The sequence below is a fragment of the Microtus pennsylvanicus genome, chromosome 1 (assembly GCF_037038515.1).
Source record: "Microtus pennsylvanicus isolate mMicPen1 chromosome 1, mMicPen1.hap1, whole genome shotgun sequence".
In the NCBI taxonomy this organism is placed as follows: domain Eukaryota; kingdom Metazoa; phylum Chordata; class Mammalia; order Rodentia; family Cricetidae; genus Microtus; species Microtus pennsylvanicus.
In genome coordinates this window covers 34,533,588-34,552,501 of record NC_134579.1, presented here as the reverse complement: position 1 = coordinate 34,552,501, position 18,914 = coordinate 34,533,588, and the positions used below count along the sequence as shown (strand labels likewise).

General features: G+C 45.2%; 1 protein-coding gene across 3 annotated transcripts in view; it reads right to left on the bottom strand.

Annotated features, from left to right (window-relative positions):
• Window positions 1-17,894, bottom strand: part of Sh3bgr (SH3 domain binding glutamate rich protein) — a 30,909-nt gene extending 13,015 nt beyond the window's left edge. Inside the window, exon 1 of one of the 3 annotated variants that reach the window (XM_075961143.1) lies at window positions 17,744-17,894. In XM_075961143.1, coding sequence (XP_075817258.1) covers window positions 17,744-17,791 — 48 coding nt within the window. In that variant the 5' untranslated portion in view covers window positions 17,792-17,894. Of the gene's footprint in view, window positions 1-4,226; window positions 4,451-17,036; window positions 17,681-17,743 lie in introns of those variants that run through there. The other 2 variants (XM_075961133.1, XM_075961152.1) reach the window with 2 other exon arrangements.
• Between the last annotated feature and the right edge of the window lie 1,020 nt (window positions 17,895-18,914).

Here is an 18,914-nt window from a genome sequence, read left to right as displayed (position 1 = left end):
AGGAGAAGGCAGGTGCCCTTCCTCTCTTGTGGGTACCCTCACCCACCTCGTCCTCCTCCTGTGGGCCCTTGCTCAAGTACTCTCATTGTGTCTTCCTCACAAAGAGCTGCTCTTCTCCAGGTAGCATCCTGAGCTGACCCCATGTACACAGCACCAGCCTTTAGAGGACTCCTCCCCTTCACGACAGAGAGAGCAGTGCACCTAAAGACTCACTCCACACCTTCCCTAGGTCCCTTCTCCGTTGCCAAAGGCCCTGCTGCTTCCACACTGGCTGGCTGTCCTAAAGGACAAATCTGCAGGATCTGCAGTTCCCTGGGGTCCCAGTCCCTGTTTAGAGCCTCAGGCACCTCGGTGGAGGCTAGGAGAGCTCTTTCTCTATGCCCACAACAAGCTTTGTCTGTCCTGCGGTCACCCAGCCACTGCTGGCCACCCCAGTGTGTCTGAGAATCCACAGCCACACCTCCCAGATCCCTTCACTTGACACCTCTTGTTCATTGTCCGGTACAGTGAGGAGATTTTCCAGCTGAGGTCACCATACTGTAGTGTGGAGCCTGCTGGGCAGAAGTCACAGATGACCTTTGTCCTAGCTCCAAGGCTGCTCTCGAGCAAGGGCTTAGGGCTCTGATTCCCTCATCTTCCTTCTGGGGTGACAACTGAGTGAGACCATGTGTGGCAGGTGATGCGGTCTGTGTGGTAGCCCAAGAACCTGCAGTGCTGGGCACCCAGAACTCACCGTCCTTTTCCAGTCAGGCTGACCATGCTAGCAGGTGGGGTCTCACTGTTGGGGTGCTGCTAGGCACAGGGTCTCAATACACTGTCCAGACTGTCCTAGATCTAGCTATGTGGTCCAGGCTGGCTGCAAACGCTCGCTCTTTCTGCTCTGGCCTCCTACGTGCTGGGATTACAGGGGTGCGCCGTCATGCCTGGTTTGCCACATACACGCTCTCATCACCATGTTAAAGGAACAACAAGTTTTTAATGAATTGCTGGGGTTTCCAAGACTGCCACCCAGATCAAAATAATTCACTTTTCTTTTTTTTTGGGGGGGGGGGTGGTGACAGCTCAGCGGGTCATACATGCTGCACAAGTATGAGCTCACAACAAGAACCTGCATAAGGAAGTGGGTGTGGCCACAGGCTTACTCGTAACCGCAGTCTGTGGGGTGACTTCCGGGGCTTGCAGGCTGCTAGCCTAGTTCCAGGCTTAGCGAGAGATCCTGCCTCACGTGAATAAGGCGGGTAGGGATAGAGCAGGACACTGGACATCCTCCTCTGGCCTCCGCATGCGTGCGCAGATACATGCGTACATGCACTCACGTGTAGCCATGCTCATACACCACACTCAGACACACACACATAGACACACGCACACACAGAGAGAGGCCCACTTTTCCTATCACATTTACACCACCAATCTAGTGGGAGAAGGGGCTGAGAAGCCTGGGAGGTCTTACAGGTGGCCCCTGCAGGGAACGAACGCCTTGAAGAAGGAAAGGCTATCTAACCTCTCTCTGCTCCTTGTCCCCGTGCTTCACTGCAGAGAAGACACCTACCCTCCCCCCTCAGGCCAAAGTCCTCACAAGCGTGGTACTACGTGACCCAGGACTTTGAATGACATTGTTATAATGCTGACGTATAACATGCATTCCATTCCCGTCGATGAGATTGTTGGCTATTTTTTCTGTTGAGCCGGGATTCATTTTCTAAACATGTGGTCTTCGCAGACCACCCAACACACGGGAGCAGAAACACGGTAGCCGCCGCAGTTTTCCTGTCAAGTGGCTGTTGGGTGAAATTCCCCGTTCCTGAACACTCGGCAGTACAGCTGTGGGGTGCTGCGTTCACTCTCTTCATGGTAAGGCAGGAGTGCTCTAGCTCCTTGGTTTTAGTAGGTTCTTCTAATACGTAATGAGAATAGCCCTAGATCTACTAAAATAGTCGCTAATAATCACAGTAACTAATAAGGACAACTACAATGCTCATTAATACTAACAGTGGCTAACAAAACTCAGAACGGCAGCTGACACTGACAAGCAGCTGCCGGTGTCTATAACTAATAATCAGGAAACTTTCCGGGGCCCGCTCAGGCCCTGGCACAGTGCTGGGCACCCGAGTGTGGCATCTCAGGAGTCCTCGTGACCTAGCTGTGTGAGGTGAACACTATTCTTATCCTCATTTTACAGGCAAGGAAATCGAGGCTTAGCAAGGGTCCTCTCAGAGGTCACCCGGTTACAAATGACACGGAAACATTTGCAATAAACAAACCAAAGAAGTTTGTAGTTTATTCCTGCTGTCTGGAGAATATAAACAGCCACACTGTCTGAGTAGACGAAAGGCTGGGCTGGAGTAACCGTTCAGTGGTTAAAAACACTGGCTGCTCTTCCAGAGGACCTGGGCTTAATTCCTAGCACCCACACAGTGGCTCACAGCCACCTGTAATCCGGTCCTGGGGATATGAGGCCTCTTCTGACCTCTGTAGGCACCAGGCACACATGTAGTGCACAGGCATGCATGTAGGCAAAACACCTAGATACATAAAATTGTTAAAGTTTTCAACAATGAGCATATTTGAAACCCACTCCAGGGGCTAGGGAGACAGCTCAGTGGTTAAGAGCACTGACTGCCTCTTCCAGAGGACCATGGTTCAATTCCCAGCACCCAAGTGCAGCTCACAGCTACCTGTAACTTAAGTTTCAGTGATCAAACTCCCTCACACAGAGATACATGAAGGCCAAACACCAATGCACATAAAATAAAAATAAATTATTTTAAAAATCTTTTTCAAAAATTAAAAAAATAAAACCAACTTCAAAAAAGAACCACCGAAGCCATTATTCTTGAAAAAATACTTTCAATCTAAAAAAAAAAAAAAACCCAAACATGTAATCTCAGAATGTAGCAAAGTAGTAAGCTAGCATGCTCACACAGCATGCATGCAGCCCCAGGTCTGCATAAACAAACATGCCCTCATTATTTATATCCATCAAGCAAAGTTTATATCACCAACAGCCATGAGAGAGTTACATTTGTAGTCTCTGTGTTATTTAGAGTTCTCCATTCAAGATATGTGCTCCTTTTTTCTCCTATTTCGGGTCTGAGGCCATTACGGGGTTAACATGACAAGCCATCTATCTCTAAGGTTATATCCTAAGTCCTAAGGACTCAGTAGAATCACAGAAACCAGTATGGATGGGTGGGTGGGACTGCCAAACTCTTTGGTTTTCTGCTCACTCTCTGGAAATCCTCCTGAAAGTTCAGGGCTAGGAGTGGCGGCCCTCAGCAAGCTCTGGTTGGGGCTGGTCCCTAGCCAGGCCCTGGAAACATCTCTGCTGAGTGACTGTCAGAATTCCAGCTGCAACTTGAGACCCTCTAGGAAGCAGCTATAAAAGGAAACAGACCCCTCTCTGGTCTCTAACTCTCCGAATTAGTTAACAGTTTTCTTCCCACAGTCTCCCTCATTTCTGCTAAAATACTGGTCAAAACCTCAGCACAGACAGAAACTGAATTCCAGCCTGAAGCCAATCTCTGATTCTTTCCTGGCGAACTGAGCCCCTGAGTTGCCCTTATGTCTTTGGCAGGTGGGTCTAGACTTCACAGAACAAAGGTCTGAGTCAGGAGTGGTGATCCAAAGAAATCCAGGCAAAGCCATGGTGTGGAACTGGGCTTTTACCTCACACTCTGGGTGCCTCAATCCCGAGAGCATTTAAAACTGTGACCTCAGATGAGTTTGCTATTGTCATTGTGACATCATTTTCCACAAATAATAATATCACACCCACTATCTTTATGTTTCCAGCTAGTTCGAAGACAGAAGGAATTATGCCCTGAGACCGTTTTGCCGATCTCTTTCAATTCTCCCCGACCCGTTGTCTTTTTCCAAGTTTTAATCTGCGTCTTACAGAATGAATGGTAAAGCACTCAAAATCCAAAGCCGGTGACAGAAAAAAAAGACACAGGACAGAAAGCGCAGGCTGAAGCCAAGCGTGAAACACTCCTCACTCCAGTCTCCTTTCACGCCCACCTGCCAGATTACACACTTTACCACACACTTTTTCCAACACCGAGAAGACAAATGCGAAAGGCGAAGGGCACTCATGCTCGCTGCGGTGTGCAGTTGACTAGCACGCAAAAAAACAAAAACGGAATTCAAGACCAAAACCTGCGCATACCCACTACTCCTCCAGAAAATCACCCAGGGAGAAAGCCCACAGAGGCCCAGACACCTACCGCTATGGACCCAGAAGATGTGGCAACAAACACTTTGATAACCATTTCGACAGTCGGAAAGAGGACTCCCCCTAACACACCCCTGCTAGGGAAGTCGCTAGACAAATCCCGCGGTGACGCTGGGAGAGCAGGTGCCAGGTCCGTGTTGGCCACTGTTCCAAGGCTCTGCCCCCAGCCCTCCCCGCCAACCAAGAGGCTAAAGGGTAACAGAGAGGCATCCTGGGTTTCCCCCTCCGTTTGGGATGTCAGGGAAATGATTGGCTGATAAAAGCAGCTCCTGGACCCTTTCCCTTATCACTTTAAAGGCCTGACAACAGTCCGTAAAAGGCCAGGCTGGAGCTCGAGAGCGCACCAATCACAGACCTATGGAGAGATGCCTAGGGCAGAGGAGGCGGGGCCTGGGGAGGCTGGGGGCTGTGGAGAAGAAGCCAGGAGTCCGGAGCCTAGGGAAAAGCCCCGAAAATAAAACACCTTTTCCAGGAGGGTTTTGTACAAACAACAGAGTTGTGAAAACAGAAGCAGCCAGAGTGGCCATTCAAATGAAGAGCAACTCCCTGTTTAAAGTTTTCTAGAGGGTTATTTTTAAACAATCCAGTCTGTCACACAAGATCCCTGAGGAGTGGCCTGTTTCCTGCTTTCTTTACCAGCTGTCGGGTGCTGTAGAACTTCACGGACACCTCAGAGGCAGGGAAATAGCCCGTGGTTGCCTGATGACTGCAACTCCCTGTCTTAAAGACTTTGGGGGATGGGGATGTTTATAGCAAATTCTGATATGTCTTATTTATATACGTGATTTGAATAGGAGTAAAAAAAATCTGAATACTGGCCAGAGACATGGTTCTGACACCCTCATACCAATGCACATAAAATAAAATTAAATATTTTTTTAAATCTGAATACAAAACTAATAAAGAAGCCCGAGTGCTACCAGCCCAGACGCTGTTGATGAGTGTCATGCGATGGTCTCCTGGCTAAAGTCACTCGCCTCCAAGCCTGATGACCTTCCTGGAACCTCATAGTGGAAAGAAAAAACAAACACACAAACATAAACATTCATACACACAATACACACACATACACACAGGCACACACATACGCACTCATACAGACACACACGCACACACACGCACAAATACACACATATGCACACACACACACAAATTAAAAAATCATGTCCAAGAGCATTAGTGGCAAAGGCCTGTCACTTAGGAAACACTGTGAGCATTGGCCTTCTTCTGGTTCCAGACCTTCTTCTTCGCCTGCCGCTCGTAGGAGGGGAGCAGGGTGGGACCTCTTTGGCTTCTGAGCCTACTCCTTTCACCAGTGTCTCAGAGACTCTGAGATCTGTCCCTGTCACTCAGGTGGGTGTTTATGGTAAGAATGACCACTCTTATCCCTAGAATCCAGCTCAAGGTCAACTAATTCACAAGTCAGAATTTAACTTTGGAGCAGCATGAATTTGTTGCTATAAACGTAAACAGGTTGGAAGGGAGAGTGTCAACGTGACCATTGAGAGAAACAGCATCAATAGCTTCTCCCCTAGGACCACGACTTCCCAAGACAACTCCTTCCCGTGGAGCACTTCTCAAGTTCAATCAGGAGGACAGGATTACCCAACGTGCGCTCTTGAACTACTGCACCAGTGAGCCCATCCTGCCTGGCATGCCTGTATTGGAGTGTGCAGGGTCCAGCGTTGCAGAGACCACTGATGTCTTTTCTCCCAGCAGTACCCTGCACAGCACCTTCCAGTACTATGGAAGCTAGCCAGGAGCAGAATTTAGAGTTTCACAGTCCGTTCAAGATTGACTACTCTGTAACCAAGTGTGTGGTGTCTTCAGCAATAGGGTCTCACCAGCTGTTCCTAATGGACAGAAAGAGCAATGCTAATAACCTATGTTGTTTGGGGAGCCTCTGGGGTCTCTCTGACCAAAGGTAACCCCTGTCCAGTACTGAGGTTTTCACTTAATATCCCAGGTCTTCAAGGAGCAGCATTTGTCACTAATGTTCAAACTCTTCTAAAGATTATATTTTTAATTAGCTTGCAAACAAATGAGGTTTCATAAGGCTACTTCATACAGCTGTAGATTAATCAACCCCCACCCTCCTAGTCCCACCCATCCCTTTACTTAGTTGCCAGTGTTCACCCCATTCTTTCCTGTCATATATAAGCTTATGATAGAGGGTGCTGGCTAAATCAGAGACACATTACCATTGAAAATTAGCAACGGGGAGGGCTCAACCATAGACAAGACATTTATATCAACCCTCTTGCCAAGACACGGGGAGCAGAAAAGAAGAGGGAGAGGAAAGAATGTATGAGCCAGAGTGTGTGTGTGGGGGGGGGGTGCGGTGAAGAGCTGTCCTCTGCACACGACACAGCTGTTGCATATATGATCTCAGAGCAGCTGTGGTTACCTGCATAAGGCCCGCACAGGATCAAGCCAGTTAAAAGCCCCAGCTTGGAGAGGGAATAGGCCCCTGGAGCCCTGTCCTCAGCTAAGAAGCTGTTGGCAATACATGGCTGCTTGCAAAGGGAGGGTCACTTTTCTTTATAAGTGTGGCCCCCAGAAGATTCCCCGTGTCCTTGTAGATGATTCCAGTACTAACTAGATTCAGAGGGCTAAATAAATAAGCATAAAGTGGGAGGGGTATGTGATGGGAAGCCCTAGAGAGAGGGGTGGATATGGCCAAGACACTTTATATGTGTCTATAAAATGTTCAAAGAATAAATAAAAGTTTAAAATATTTAAGTTAATTTTAGACTTCAACATGCAAAGTTAACTATTCCCAAAATTAGGTCTTCCATGTAGATGAAAGCATTCTCCAAACTTGTCTCTAGAACCATTTATTTTCTCCTAAGTCCCTATGAAGATTATAAAACAATTGTATACTTATTCTTTTCTCTGTTTTCAAAATATCTACACCGTTTATATACTGGTTTTCCTACACATAAAATACTTTTCATGTCTTAAAGTCCATTATATGAGCATGATATTTTTCCCCTCTGAGGACTGTCTAAGACAGTAATTGTTGTGGGAGCTGCGGGCCTCTTCCCACAGCCCAGCTCCTGGCCACTTGGCTAGCTTATACCCCGAAATAACAACACACAAATTGTATTCTTTTAAACACTGCCTGGCCCATTAGTTTCAGCCTCTTAACCCATTTCTAATAATCTATGTAGCACCACGAGGTGTGCTTATCAGGAAAGATTCAGCATGTCTGACCTGGTGGCTGGCTGCATCGTGTCTGCCCTGGAGAGAGCTGCATGGCGTCTGAGCTCACTTCCTCTTCCTCCCAGCATTCTGTTCTGTTTACTCCGCCTATCTAAATTTTAACCTATCAGGGCCAAGGCAGTATCTTTATTTAGCCAATGACCTTCCTCCATCATTTCCCCTTTTTCTGTTTAAAGAAAAAGGAAGGAAGGCTTTAACTTTAACATAGCAAAATTACATATAACAAAACAGTTATAAAGCAAGAATTACAATATTTATATCTATTTTATCTTTATCATAACTAAGGAAAACTATAACTATATATTCTTCAGCTCCATCAAAGGCTCAAGAAAGATACAATATTACCTAAGCAAACAAGAAATAAGCAACTTCCAAACTCTAGAAATGACAGAGACATCTCGCTGCCTGGACAGTCACCCAAAGTTTCTCTGTACCGTTGGGGCATCCATCTTCGGCCTACAGGCCCATAGTATCCAGAGACATTTCCATGAAGCAGGAAATTTCAAAGTCAGTTCAGTCACTATCTGCTGTGTCCTGCAGAATGTCTCTCAGACTCCTTCATGAATCAGGAACCCCAAAATACCATCTCACCTTTAGGCAATTTCAGCAGTCCTCTATCTGAGGGTTCTCTGTGTCCAGTTTATGCAATAGTCCAGGCAAGAGCAGTTTCTTGCCCAAATGGCTATCAAACTCCATAAGGTGCCTCTTCGATGTCCATCTTCCTCTTGAAGTAGATTGGTGCTGCCAGGAGCAGACGTGTCTCATTGTCATGAAAAGCCCTAAGTTATTAAAACATTTAAAATGCCATATTCTATAATCTTTGAAAAATATGAAGAATGCCTATCTAAAATATATTTATGTACATCTAGAAAATCTTAACTAACATGACTACAAACTTAACTATTATGATTATCTATTAACAACCTATATACATTACATTTTAAGTGAACTACACAATCACAATACCTTAATCAAGATCAGAAATACATATAGATATAACAAAATTGACCTTAAATCTCTATCAATAAAGCAAAATCTATACTAACGCAAATTATTCATACCTATGTCATATCCCCCTTTAAATGTAAAAAAAAAACATTTATAAACAATATATGGGAACATGGGCACAGTTATTTCTCTCCAAACTGCTTCCTGCTGAATTGGGGTGTTATAATTTAGGCCTTTTATGGTACAACCTGTGTGCCAGGGTCATCTCAGTTGGCAGTTGAGTGAAGTAATTTTTTGAAGGTGTTCACAGCAACCATTCAGGAGGGCGTGGTCTATCATACCATATTGGGATAGAAACAATCCACAGGGTCTCATCCTCTGTGTAAACAAAAGAAGAAACTCCTTTCCAAAGCATCATATCCTTAGACCCAAATTCTGAAATCATAATACCCTTATGATATCCATTCTGGTTCCACTTGGCAGCCCATGTAATGAAATGTCTCTCTGTACTTAGCTCCTTCACAGTCAGAAATTTTAAAGAAAACACAATGTACATAATCCAGACTCTCTGTGAATTTTCCATTGTTACATGGCTTATTTTTACTCTATCACTTTATTCTATTTCTTTAAAGACTTTACCCTTTTTTTAAGGCATTAACTTTATTCTCTATATTTTTTTTCTTCTCTCTCTCAAGCCTACGTACACTCATCCAACACTGTGATCCATTTATTGGTCTGTCTGAATCTGTTTTATTGTGAATCTGTAATTTTTTTACTATCCAGGAGCAGTTCTTAAAATGCTAAGCATTTCTTAAAAACTTAAGTTGCACCATGTAGGGGTAATACGGTACCACCTGTGTCCTGTCCAGTCAAAATCTTAACTGCACTGTTATTACGGTAATTGCGGTAGTTCCTGCTTGAAACCAGCACAGTTCAGCACCATGGAGCTGAGCCGCTCCTGCCTCAGAGCCATTTGGTGTCCCTGAGCCACTCACAGTTCCAGGCACACAGCAAGACAGACAAGGCAACCCAATACCGTAGGGAAACTCCTTGAGGGGCCTCTTGCAGGCCCCCAAGCCAACAGTGGCCCAGTCATTCCCAGTCACAGTGGAGAACGTGCCTCACCAAGAAAATTAAAAGCTCCAATTTCTGCTGTAAAAAGTAATACTTGTCTAAATGATGAATTACGCGTGGAGGATAAGTCAAAAAAAACCAGTAGGACAGAGTAAACTTATATTTTGGCAGACTTCTATTAACAATCAAAGACCAAAGCTAAGAGTCTGTATAAATGGCACTTTTATTGAAGGCTTATTAGAAACAGGTGCGGATGTAAGTATCATTACTCCAGAATCTTGGCATCCGAATTGGCCTCTTCAAGAGGTAGATGTTCAGTTCCTGGGAATTGGAACCCTATCTCGTGTAAAACAAAGCACAAGATGGGTTGAATGCATAGGGCCCGAAGGGCAAATAGGAAGACTAAGGCCATATATAGCCAATATTGCAATAAATTTATGGGGCCCCATAACAACAACTCCATCTGGTTGATATGACATCATGATACTGATAGCGCTACTACAAGACCCGTTTTGGGTACCAGCTGCACAAGACGATCCCAACTTGATTAGCTGAAATGGTGCACATCTTACACAACATTCTGACCAGACCTGAACAAAATACTCAGAGACTATTTGCAATTTTAAAAGACATTGATCTTGAAATTTAACCATCATTTTACTTTCACAGGATCCCCCAGAAAGAACATTGCCCCCATGACAGCTGGAAGTAATTCTAGAGGACGACATCCCCTCCCCCAGCAAAGTTTGCCCTTGGGTTTAGGGACATCATTTAGGGGTTGAGAGGTTGGGGGAGGAATTTTATAAGCTCAGGGATCATTTTGGAAAAAAAAAAAGAGGGATGATGGGATAATAGATTTGTAATTGTGAGTTACTGTTTTTAGACAAATATATTGGTATCAATTCTTGTATATTGATACAAAGTTAAATTATATTGACTATTGCATGCATGCATGTTTCTACCTCTGTTTAAAACATTTTTTATGTATTGCCATATATTGTATTAATATATATTGTATATATTTACCATATTGCAGTGTACATTTCTACCTCTGATTAAGATACTTATATATTGTTTGTGTATTGATATATATTTACCATACTGTAATGTATATTTGTACATTGTTTATATTTGGAGGTCATTGTCCCCATTTGTTTCACAGTCGTTTATTGTCTTAGTCTTTAAGTTAGATAGGTATTGAGAATTATATAGATCAATAGTATTCTAAGTTTGTCATTTATAATTAAACTAATCAGGTTCTTTAGATACATAGAGATTATATTCAGTATAGATTGAAAATCTTCAACTTCTTCAAAGAGCGGTAGAAAATGGCCTTTAATCTAACTCAGAGTTTTGTGACAATGAGACACATCTGCTCCTGGCAGCACCAATCTACTTCAAGAGGAAGATGGACATCGAAGAGGCTCCTTATGGAGTCTGATAGCCATTTGGGCAAGAAACTGCTCTTGCCTGGACTGTTGCATAAACTGGACACAGAGAACCCACAGAGAGAGGACTGCTGAAATTGCCTAAAGGTGAGATGGTATTTTGGGGTTCCTGATTCATGAAGGAGTCTGAGAGACATTCTGCAGGACACAGCAGATAGTGACTGAACTGACTTTGAAATTTCCTGCTTCATGAAAATGTCTCTGGATACTATGGGCTTGTAGGCCGAAGATAGATGCCCCAACGGTACAGAGGAACTTTGGGTGACTGTCCAGGCAGTGAGATGTCTCTGTCATTTCTAGAGTTTGAAAGTTGCTTATTTCTTCTTTACTTAGGTAATGATATATCCTTCTGGAGTCTTTGATGCAGTTGAAGAATAGATAGATAGTTATATAGTTGTTTTCCTTTGTTATGATAAAAGATAAAGTAGATGTAAATATTGTAACTGTAATTCTTGCTTTATAACTGTTTTGTTATATGTAATTTTGCTGTTAAAGTTAAAGCCTTCCCTTTTTTTGTTTAAACAGAAAAAGGGGAAATGATGGAGGAAGGTCATTGGTCAATTAATAAAGAAACTGCTTGGTCCTGATAGGTTAGAACATAGGTGGGTGGAGTAAACAGAACAGAATGCTGGGAGGAAGAGGAAGTGAGCTCAGAGGCCATGCTTCCCTCTCCCGGGCAGATGATAGCTCTGCTCTCTGAGACACACGCAATGAAGCTCCGACCCTGGATGGACATAGGCTAGAATCTTCCCGGTAAGTGCACCTTGAGGTGCTACACACATTATTAGAAATGGGCTAGTCCAGGTGCGAGAGTTAGCTGAGAAGAGGCTAGATATAATGGGCCAAGTAGTGTTTAAAAGAATACAGTTTGTGTGTTGTTATTTTGGGTAAAGCTAGCCAGGCGACCAGGAGCTGGGGCGGCAAAAACACAGCCCGCAGCTCCTACTACAAGTAATAAGCTCAGCATATTTTCTTCCAAGATCAGATGAGATTGGACATGTTCAGGGTGGTATGGCCTTACCCTAGGCATATTTTCTAATAGCTGTGTACATTAGAAATATAAATTGTGGCTGCATTCTCATGTTCTGTGGAGAACACACAGCCCTACTCAGAGGATAAAATATGTGTTCAATAATGGTGTTCCCTCCAACTGCCAACTGCAGGGTCCACAGAGAGAAAACAGATGTTGGCTGAAGTAATAGCTGCCCATCTTTTGGAGCTGATCATCTGCCAGCTGGTATCCAGGTATTCTGCACAAACCCTTCCTTAGATAAAGACAACCTTAACTTAGGGGCTGGAGAGATGGCTCAGAGGTTAAGAGCGTTGCCTGCTCTTCCAAAGGTCCTGAGTTCAATTCCCAGCAACCACATGGTGGCTCACGACCATCTGTAATGGGGTCTGGTGCCCTCTTCTGGCCTGCAGGCATACACACATACAGAATATTGTATACATAATTAATAAATAAATAAATATTTTTTAAAAAAAGAAAACCTTAACTTAGCTCCCACTGAGAGCAAGGGCATAGATCTGGCTCTCTTAGCTGGATAAAAATGAAGCTCTACAAAGCTTCCCTCAAATCCCCAGGGCCCATGTTTCATGGAGTTTGTGATAGTTTTAATGAAAAAGGATGCCCCCCCATAGGATCATGGAGAGTGGCACTATAAAAAGGTGTGGCCTTGTTGGAGTGGGCGTGGCCTTGTTGGAGGAACTGTGTCATTGGGGACAGTCTTTGAGGTCTCAGATGCTCAAGTCACATCCAAGGGGTCATTCTCTTCCTGCTGCCTGCCAATCTAGATGTAGAACTCTCAGCTATGTCTCCAGCATCAAGTCTGCCTGCTATGACCATAATGGACTAAATCTCTGAACTGTAAGCCACCCCCAATTATATGTTTTCCTTTATAAGAATCATTCTGACCATGGTGTCTCGTCACAGCAACAGAAACACTAATTAAGACTGATTTTTTTTTTAAGCAAACATTTTTGGGTGTTTTTGTTGTTGTTGATGATTTGTCAGTTTGGTTTTGGTTTTCAAGACAGAGTCTCTCTACATAGCGCTGGCTGTCCTATAGCTCTCTATTTAAACTAAGCCACCCTCAAACTCACAGAAAATCCCCAGCCTCTGCTTTCCAAGTGCTAGGAGTAAAAGTGTGTACCACCATGACAGGCCCAAGAACATTATTTTTTAAATAACCATAAAGGTGTATACTTAGACTCTGAAAAACTCAAGAATTCCTTAAGTGTTCCATTGACATTGCTGAGCTTGGAGATGACAAACCATTGTCAGATATTTCTAAGTCTTCAAGTTCAATATGTTTCTGAACTGTTTTCCACCTCAGAATGGAGCTGTGTGACCACGTAAGCTTGCAGGGGTGAACCACTTAGCCCCTGCAGTGGTTTGAATGAGAATGGCCTCCAGAGGCTCATATATTTGAATATTTGATCCCCAGTTGATGACATTGTTTGGGAAAGATCAGGTGTGGCCTTGTTGGAGATGGTATGCCACTGGGAAGGGCTTTGAGGTTTCAAAACCCACAACAGGCCCAGTGAGCTAGTTAGCTACCTCTCTATCTATCTATCTATCTATCTATCTATCTATCTATCTATCTATCTATCTGTGTGTCTGTGTGTGTGTGTCTGTGCATGTCTGTGTGTCTGTGTGTGTCTGTGTGTGTCTGTGCGTGTCTGTGTGTCTGTGTGTCTGTGTGTGTCTTTGTGTATCTGTGTGTGTCTGTGTGTGTCTTTGTGTGTCTGTGTGTGTCTGTGTGTGTCTTTGTGTATCTGTGTGTGTCTGTGTGTCTGTGTGTGTCTGTGTGTGTCTGTGTGTGTCTGTGTGTGTCTGTGTGTCTGTCTGTGTGTCTGTGTGTGTTTGTGTGTGTGTCTGTTTGTGTGTGTCTGTGTGTCTGTGTGTGTGTGTGTATGCACACGCATGCACATTTCTTGTTTGTGAGCCAAGACGTAAGCTCTCAGCTATTGCACCAGTGCCATGCCCGCCTTCATGCTACCATGCTCCCTTTCAAACTGTAGGCCCCCAGTTAACTCTTTCTTCTATAATTTGTTTTGGTCATGGTACCATAGAGTTCCTGACCACAGGGAAAGGACCATAGAGTCAATCCAAGTATAATTAAAAGATTTATTAATTACTGCTAGCAGGACAACAGTCTTTGGAGACAAGGTTGAGATTGCCACGCAAAGGGATGTGAGGGGAGAATTTTTAAAGTTGAGCATCTGCACAAGAAAGCAAAGGCTATCCACTCTGTCAAGATTAGGTAGCAAGGCAACCTCAAAAGTCCTTCAATGTTTGCATAAGCAGTTACAGATGCCAAAAGGTAGTCACAGCGTAACAAGGACATGGTCATGGCTGTACATTTTTGGGTTGGGGAAGGATCACTGACACAGCATTACTGGGCACTTATCTTACAGGAACTGTAATCAGAGACAAACAGCTAGTGGCTACCAAGATGGACGCCTAGCATAAAATGGAGTTTCTTTAGACATCACAATGGGAATACAAAATTAACCAAGACAGTGACACAGCCTATAATTCCAACATTTTGGGAAGTAGAAAAAGGAGATCAAGGATTTAAGTTCCTGGAAGGTGATAATTGTATACAAGTACAACATGTGCGTGCACAAAATACCTAATTACATGACAGTCATGGGACCAACCTGGACTTCATGAGATCCTGTCTCAAAACAAAGAAACCCCACACACACATACAATATAAAGAGGGTAAACATTAAAAAATCTAACTCTACAGACACTTAAAAAACAAAAGATAAATGACGGGGCAGGGTGGCACATATCTGTAATAGGCAGAAATAGGATGATTTCTATAAGTTCAAACGCTAATGAGTTCAAAGCTAGCCTGATCCATATGTGGAGTGAGGCACTGTCGGTAAAAAAATATTAAAAAGTAACTGACAGGGCTGGAGAGATAGTTCAATGGTTAAGAGCACCGGCTGCTCTTCTAGTGGTACTGAGTCAATTCCCAGCAACTACATGATGGCTCACAACCATCTATAATGAGATCTGGTGCCCTCTTCTGGCCTGTAGGTATACATGCAGGGCATTCACACATAAAACAGAAATAAGTAAAATTTTAAGAGGTGATTGACAACTTGGAAGTATTTACAACATGTATCACAGACTGTTTTCATACATCAAAAGTTCTTCCAAAACCAGCTTTACAAAGATTCATACCAAGTTCAGAAGTAAGCTAAAAAAGCCAGGTTCACCCTAGCAGACCAGGTCACTTGGGAGGCTGGGTTAATAAGACCACTTAATCCCGTAAATTGGAAGCCAGTCTGGCTCGTATGGTAAAAATTAAAAATAAAAACCGTCAGGCACTGGATTGTATCTCCAGTAGCGATACAAGAAAAGGGAGTTTGGGGGAGACTACAAAATAAGGATAATGGGCACTGTGAACTGACATTCACCCCCTCAAAAAAGCCACACCCATGTTAAAGATTCTAACATCTGATTGGCTAATTGGATTACATCATTTCATAACTGTGGTTTGGAACCAAATTACTCTGGGCTATCTTTAGTCTTAATAGCCTGTCACTGTACACACCCTGATTAACATAACATTTTTATGACCGTCAGGTAAATCATTTTAGAAAGGACAAACAGACCCTACACATTTCCTGGCTTGCTATAACCGGCTTGGTATCATCTATTTTGCAAGTGACTTATGATTTATTTTGCTCTGTAACTATCAAAACTTTACAAGAAGTCTACCATGTTGGAACATGATCTTTGAGGTAAGATCTATCTGTATTCCCAGGTCATGGTTGTTATAATAAAAATAAAATGCCGCAGGTCCCCAAGTGGTGGCAGTGGGCAGGAGGCCATAAGACCATGCCACAGGTCCCAGAGTAGCAGGCAGCAGGTCCCGAGACCATGGCGGGCCATGAAGGCAGCCAGGTCCCAGGCTGGGAGCCAGGCCCGCAGGTCCTAGGCTCAGAGCCTCACGGTGGGTGAGAGACCTAGATGGGTGGGCACATCATGCAGAGTGAAGTTGGATACTTCTTTAGTGGGTTATGGAGGGGAAAGGGAAAAAGGGAGAAAGGAGGACAGAGAGAGAGACAGACAGAGAGAGAGAGAGAGAGAGAGAGAGAGAGAGAGAGAGAGAGAGAGAAAGGGCTGAAAGCAGAAGGAAGATCTGCCTGCCTCAGTGGTGGACTGGGGAGGGAGTGGGCAGGACTTGTCTCTTAAAGGGACAGGACAGACCATTACAATGGCCGCCCACATTTAGTTCCAGAATAAACTCCTCTTCCTTGGAAGGTGAGAACTTGGTGGTTGTTGTTGCTGTTGTCGTTTTGCGTGACACCAATAAAAATATTAAAACCACCTACCCTTCTTAGTAACTGGGAACTTACAATTAAAGATGCCAGTTTTAAGGATCAACTCATAAAATTCTACCATCTGAGTGACTTTGTCTCCGCCTGTAGTCAGTCTGTAAATTATTTTACACCATACACATTGTTTTTAGTGCTTGGATTTAGTGTTAGTAGAAGCCCTGCATGTATAAAACCAAGGATCTCTGTGAGTTCGAGGCCAGCCTGGTCTGCAGCCCGAGTTCCAGAGCAGGCTTCAAAGCTACAGAGAAATTCTGTCTCGAAAAAAAAACAAAAAGAAAAAAAAAGAACCACCAAGTTACCAGGGACACTCTGTTCCCGGTTCTCTCCCTTCCTGGCACTGCCACCAGGAGCAGGCTCAGCTATAAATTCCTTCTCTGCTCGCTGCTCCAACTTCTCAGCACGCATGCGCAGACCTGGTGCCCCGCCTCCACTCCTTAGCACCGCCCCCGCACATGCTCAGAGTACGCATGCGCACACCTCGCGGCCTGGTGCCCGCCTCCAGCCCTTCCAGCGGTCCCAGGAGGCCCCGCGTGGTTTCCATGGCGACGCCCGCGCTTCCTTAGGTCCCAGGTTGAGGCTGCGGGAGCAGCGCGGAGCAGGTAACGGCCTTGCCGCCGCTTTGGTCCCCCGCAATTATGGTCCGGTCAGCCGGCGCCCGTCTCCGCGGAGCCGCCCGACAAGCTCCCCTCGGGGGTCCGGCGTTGTGGGTCCCCCGCCCGCTTGGGCCTCCTGCCTCGCCTTACCTCGGCCGAGCTGGTAACGTAGCCCCGGCGCCTCCCTCCCTGCCCAGGAAGTGCGGCCTGCACACACTGGAGCATCGCCACCCGGGGTCGCTGATCGTGGTCCTCGAAGTGAGGAGAGTGCGTGTGGGGTCCGAACCTCGGTGCCCCCTTCCCGGCTTCCAGAGCATCGTTATCCCGAACCTCCGTTGTGCATTACCGCCCCGCTGGATTGCTTTCCTTCCCTTGAGAGCTTTACAATTACATTGGCAACAGTTAATTCGTTTCCTGCCAGCTTTTTATTGGCCCTAGGTAACACAGACCCTGTTTTCTGTTTGCACTAATCACTTGGACGGATTCATCCAGTTCCAGAGACTCAAAGCCCACATGAATGCCAGTGACCCCAAAGTGTGTCTATTCAGCCCCGGCCCCTTCTCTGACCGTCAGCCTGGTGGACTCAGACGCTGTCTCACTTGGTGTCCAAGGTGTAAAAGGGACTGTACAGAAAAACAAACCTCAGAGCTGCCTCCTAACCCTAAGCTCTCCTTCTGTCCCCATGCCTTCTCTCCCAGGCTCCTTAACAATGGAGGTCCTCAGGTTCAGTGCCGGTTTCCAGTCTCCCCAGTCCCTGACACCAAGCATACATTAGTGCCTATAGCTCTAAACCTAAACCATAAGCACTCAGCTGAGTGACATCACTTCCTAATATTACTCGTTCAGACCCAGCTCACCGTGCACAAGCAGTGCCTCCCAGTAGACTGAACAGGAACCTCATCCATTGTAAAGCAGGGTGCCTCCACCCTTCACCCCACACCAGGTAAACTGCCCAGCCTTGGTGATGCGTTGTGTTGCCAGCAGCACCTTGCTTGGTTCAGGCGGCCACTGCATGTCAGTCAGCTTTGCACACATAGGAGTTTCCCCCAAAGCATCCTCATTTCGTGACACAGCACATGGTTCCCCGCACGTGACATGTGGGAAAAGTGCCTGGAATGAGTGTCTGCTGCGTACAGGATTGATGTCACTGCTAGGTGCTCTAGGACAAGTTCACTGACATAGAATAAAAATTATAGTAAAATATAAACACTGGGGACAAGTAAAGTTAGGGGAGTTAGAAATAGACATTTCTCTGATGACCATACCAGCTTCCTCTGCGCAGAGCAGTTCACTAGTACCACCACTTGGTGGAAGCAGAGAGGCTGGGCTTCCAGCCCTGAAGGCAAGACTGCTGTGTCCATGAATTCAAAACTAGGTAAACGCTTGCAGTTGGTAAATGTTCAAAACCCACATGTTCCAAAGGCTCTGGAACTTGACACTTCTCATGTTGCAACTCTTTTTTTTTTTTTTTTTTTTGGTTTTTCGAGACAGGGTTTCTCTGTGGTTTTGGAGCCTGTCCTGGAACCAGGATGGTCTCGAACTCACAGAGATCCGCCTGCCTCTGCCTCCCAAGTGCTGGGATTAAAGGCATGCGCCACCACCGCCCGGCTTCATGTTGCAACTCTTTTTAAAAAAAAAGATTTATTTATTTTGTATACAGTGTTCTGCCTGCATCCAGAAGAGGGCACCAGATTTCATTATAGATGGTTATGCACCACCATGTGGTTGCTGGGAATTGAACTTAGGACCTCTGGAAGAGCAGACAGTGCTCTTAACTTCTGAGACATCTCTCCAGCCCTCAACTCTTGAAGAGGGGTGTGAGGGGGAGGGAGGGAGGGAGGGAGGGAGGAAGGGAGGGAGGGAGGGAGGGAGGGAGGGAGGGAGGGAGGGAGAAATGTGTGTTTCACTGATGGAATTCTTTTTGAGATAGGATCTCAGTATGTAATTCTGACTGGCCTGAAGCTCATTATGTAGACTAGGCTGGCCTCAAACCCACAGATCCCCTGCCCAACTCCGTTTGCAAAATGC